General features: G+C 38.5%; 1 protein-coding gene across 1 annotated transcript; it reads right to left on the reverse strand.

Annotated features, from left to right (window-relative positions):
* Positions 1-477: 477 nt before the first annotated feature.
* LOC131626563 (uncharacterized) lies at positions 478-1,476 on the reverse strand. The gene is made up of 2 exons (XM_058897386.1): positions 973-1,476; positions 478-813 (listed from the first exon to the last, which is right to left on the reverse strand). The coding sequence occupies exons 1-2, from the start codon at positions 1,474-1,476 to the stop codon at positions 478-480; spliced, it is 840 nt and encodes a 279-aa protein (XP_058753369.1).
* Between the last annotated feature and the right edge of the window lie 3,314 nt (positions 1,477-4,790).

A 4,790-nucleotide genomic window follows, 5' to 3' on the forward strand; every position in this document is an offset into this window, starting at 1 on the left:
TATAAACATCCTACCAAGCAAATAGGTCTATAATCGTCCAAAGATATCGGATTATTGGACTTCGGGATCAAAGACAAAAAAGAAGAAATAGCTTTGGAAATAACATTACTGGAGTAAAAATAATTGAGAAAATTGATGAAATCCTCCTTGAGTAAAGGCCAACATTTCTTGATAAAAAGAAACGTATAATCGTGGGGTCCTAGACTTTTGTCACCACCACAACTCCACACCGCCTCCTTGATTTCACATTCGAAAAAAGGAATTTCAAGACTGTTCGCCATCTCCGCACTAATACTTTTAAACTCCACCCCTTCCAACAAAGGTCTATTCATCTCCACCTCTACAAATTTGTCATTAAAGTGATTGAACACCGCATTTCTCACATCTTCCACTGAAACCGCCAATCCTTCCTCCGTATCTATTGGACCCAAATGATTTATTCTCCTCTTTTCTTTCATCACCTTATGAAAATAACCACTATTCGCAACTCCTTCTTTTATTCGCATCTCCTTCTTTTATCCATCTCAGTCTTGACTTTTGAAGAATCATATTCTCTTTAATTTTCAAGTTTCTCCAAATCCGACTAGAGGCTTCCCTCCTCTTTTCTACAATATCACCAATTAAATCCGCGTCCATTTCCACCTCCAATCTCCCATCCGCCCAATTCAAGTCACGCACACCTTCCTCCATCTCCAAATCATACTTACTGAAAACATCCCTATTCCACTCCCTTAATTTGTCCTTTAAAAGCCTAAGCTTTTCTTTAAGAACAAAATCGCCCCTCCCTTTGACTTTAAATTTCAACCACTCCTTCTTCACGAACGGAATAAAAGAATCGAAAGTGAACCATTAATTATTGAACGTAAACGGTTTAGCACCCCATTCTGTATTATCCATCACTAACCAAATCGGACAATGATCAGAAATATCCCTCTCCCCAATCAATTGACCAATAATCCTCCATTTACTCACCACATTTGCCGCCACAAGAACACGATCTATTCTACTAATAAACTTTCCGTCCCCGCTATACCAAGAAAACTTCTTCCCTTTGCAAGGAACATCCACCAACAAACTTTTATTGATAACATCTTCAAACAAACCGGCCTCTAAGTGATTCACCAACCCCGATCTCCCTTTTCTCTCCCTCCTTTCTTTAATCACGTTAAAGTCACCACCTAAAATCCACTCTCCATCCACAAATACATCCTTCAACCTTAACAATTCATTCCATAAAATTCTTTTTTTATTCGACTCACAAGATGAGTAAACATTAACGACATAATAACAATCCCCCTTCCATATAACTTTAATTCCCAAAAAACCATCTCCTTTAAAACTACTAATGACTTCAACTTTTTCCTCTTTCCACAATATTAACAAACCCCCGGACATTCCCCTTGAATTAGAAAAAGAATAACCAATATCCGGAGAAACCCAAAAAGTCCTCGCCGTCTCCTCTTTCAAACAAGTCATTTTAGTCTCTTGGATCAAGAAAATCTCCGCCTTCCCTTTTTTAATCAATGCATCAATTCTTCTCCTTTTTAGCGCATTTCCGCCCCCTCTAATATTTAGAGAACCAATAATCATTGCAAACTATTTTTTTTCTCCCTCCTTGATGACTTTCCTAGCAAACCTCCATTCTCCAAGCACTCTATTCTATTCTCTAAACTACTCCGTCCCTCTGCGTCCACCACCCCCAACACTACAATAACCGATAAAAGCTTACCCCCATAATTTCCTTCTAGCAATTCCCATTGTCTTCTATTACTTCTACAAATATCCAACTCTTCTCTATGTTGACCATAAAATTCTCTTGTATCCTCACTGTTAGCCTTAATAATAATCTCCCCTTTACTTTTATTGTACTTATTGTTTCTTCCAACCCTCTTGCAATGACTTCCGCCCCTCCTTAATTAACACTCCAATAACCTTTTATTTTTAACCACTTTCTTATCTTTAGAAGCCATAGACGAATCCCAACTGCATTTCACCCTCGAATGATCCGAGACCACTACTGCCTGCTTCCTTATGCCTACAATTGACCGATACTGCTCCTTTGAGGATTGCAGAAGCACCAATCTGTCAAACAACCCCACTGTTTTGTTCCCAGCCCCTGTTATCAAGTCCGCGGCTGAGTGAATGCTTGCAGCCTCCTCACCGTCCACCGCCACATATCCATCTTGATTTTGATTCCTTCCGATACCGCTATTTACTTCAAACGACAAATTTTTCTCTTCCGTCCATTCCTTTATACTGTCATGTTCGAAATCGTCTTCTAACTTGGCTGAAGCTTGATCAGAATTAACAATAGAAATACCATCTTCCGAGTTCAATACGTCCACCTACATATCATTACACCATATACCTTCCGAGTCTGTAGACTCGGAACCAGGGATTTGAGATAGACAGTTACCTGGATTTAACCTTAGTGCGTCAACTATCTCTTCCCGAATCACAAGCTCGAAGATTTTGCCGTCAATATCCGCTGCTATCCGCTCTGGAACTTTATAATCTGCCTCCATACTTATCAGCATCCTCGCAATGTCGAAGCATTCTTCTTTCTCCGTTTGAAAATCCACACAAATGAATTTCCCAAACTTAGCTGCTAGTTCCTTGAAGAACTCCTTGTGCCATACCAAGACAGGAACCCCGAAGATTCTTAGCCACACAGTCCTACTCTTGTTTACCACCTCTTCATTCCATCTTGAAACTTCATCAAACCAGCATTTCCACCATGTTTCAACTTCTTTAGTTAAGTCTTCTATAAAACCCTCTTTTGTCTCCTCAAGCAGACATAAATTCCCTCCCATTGGTGTCACTTTGATCTTGAATACTCCCTCCATTTCAAACTGAGTTTGAATGTGGTAAGTCGAGCCCGGAGTTTTTACCCGTCCCACAAACGCTTTGATAATCCCTGTATTCTCTCCTCCTTTGCCTTGGATGTCCAAGGTGGATAAAAACCTCCTCTGGCTTTTCTTCCCTCGAAACCATACATTTTCCCACGACTTCAGCATAACTCCTTCTTCCTCCTTGCAATGCTTCTTCGCGTCTGCTAACCCAGCTCCCCTATTGCGTACATAACCACCTCGAACATCTTCACAGTTCTTCCCCCTGAACAAAACTCTCCCCTTTCTTACCCCATTGATGATTCCCCTCTGAAACCTAGGGGGATTTGCTTGTATCTTCTTCCCCATAACCTTCCAACCTCACCCCTAACAATCTTTCATCTTCCACCTCCATAAATCTTGCAATTCCATACCTTTTTCCAATACTATTTCTTCTTGGAAAAATTGAAAATTCAACCACTTTACCAATACACCCAAACACTTCGAAGAACTCCCTAGCATTAGATCGATCCGGAAATTCTGAGAAATAAAACGATGTCACCTTAGATTGAAGTTTACCTAGATTTTTCTTCCAACGTCCCAATGGGAAAGTATCCCATGAAGTTTTGATCTTGCTGAATGGTCTCATATTCCGTTGCACCTCCTGCCACTCATCATCCCGCCGTTCACACATAATGGTTCACCGGACTTCCCACCCTAACCCTCTTTCTAGAGAAAGGTTAGAGAAATCGTCCTTTTTAGAGACAGAAAATATTATATATATGTATTGTTATCCTTGAGATCTCTTGATATAAGGCTTTAGATTATTTCTATTTAATTTGTCCTCATTGGATAGTCAAGCTTATTAAACCATAATACTTAGGTTTCCATCTTTAGCCGCTTAATCATTCATGTTTGACTTATCATAGTTGTCATCACGATGGTTGTCCTTATCAAAAGTAGATGTCATATTACCTGCAAATCAAGAAGTAAAAGAAACAATATAGATATATTTGAAGTGTAAAATTCCCCCTGAGTTAGATAAAAAATATATCCTTCCCCTGAGAGTATACTTCTTCCCCTTTGTCAAAATCAAATAGGCGGGTAAAGATGCATTGCGAGAAGAAAATATATCCTTCCTCTAAGAGTGTACTTATTCCCCTGAGAGTATACATCTCTTGCTATGACTTGGAAAATTTCCCAAACTCGTTTTATGTCTATGTCTTCTGTTTCTTCATTTTTTCTCCCGTCTCTCAATTTTTCATATCGGATTTTGATCTTCATATTTTTTAGGCTAGTATAATATATTTTATTGTTGGATAAGATTCATCTTTCTCCTCGAGTATCAACGTTGAAGGTCCTTAGTATTCTTGTAATCATTTCTCCATATGGAATATCTATTGAAGGTTTTTCTCTTGAGAGGGTGTTTACGGTGATTTCCGGTAAACAACCGCTAGTCTTCCAAACTATAATAAATATGATTTGGTTACTCGCAGGATCGACTAGATTGATCCTAGGACATAGTCAAAAAAGTTGTTACTCATGATAGTTCGAATTATGTTTATGGTTGGCTTGTCTCGAAATAAGAAATACTTAATCAAAGAAATAAAGATTAGCAGTCACCTTGTTATACACATAAATATAACATCAGCGAAGGGTAAGATAAAGACGAAATATAAGACAAAACTGTAAAGTGCAAGAATCTTAAAGTGTGGAAACGTAAATGCTTCGAAACTAAGTAAAATGAAGATAAAGAGTGCAGGAATGTAAATGACAAAAAGTAAACGAAATGCAATAATATCAAAAGAGACTTGAATAAAGAAAGATACAAATGTATTTAAAATGGTGTTGGTGTCATACGTACATTTCTCAGCGAAAACTCGTTCTCTTAACACTTGATACTTGAGCAATATGTGAGTGATTTGTACAAAATGAACACACGGAATCCTAATACTAAGACCC

This window comes from Vicia villosa, unplaced genomic scaffold, assembly GCF_029867415.1.
Source record: "Vicia villosa cultivar HV-30 ecotype Madison, WI unplaced genomic scaffold, Vvil1.0 ctg.000305F_1_1, whole genome shotgun sequence".
NCBI lineage: Eukaryota > Viridiplantae > Streptophyta > Magnoliopsida > Fabales > Fabaceae > Vicia > Vicia villosa.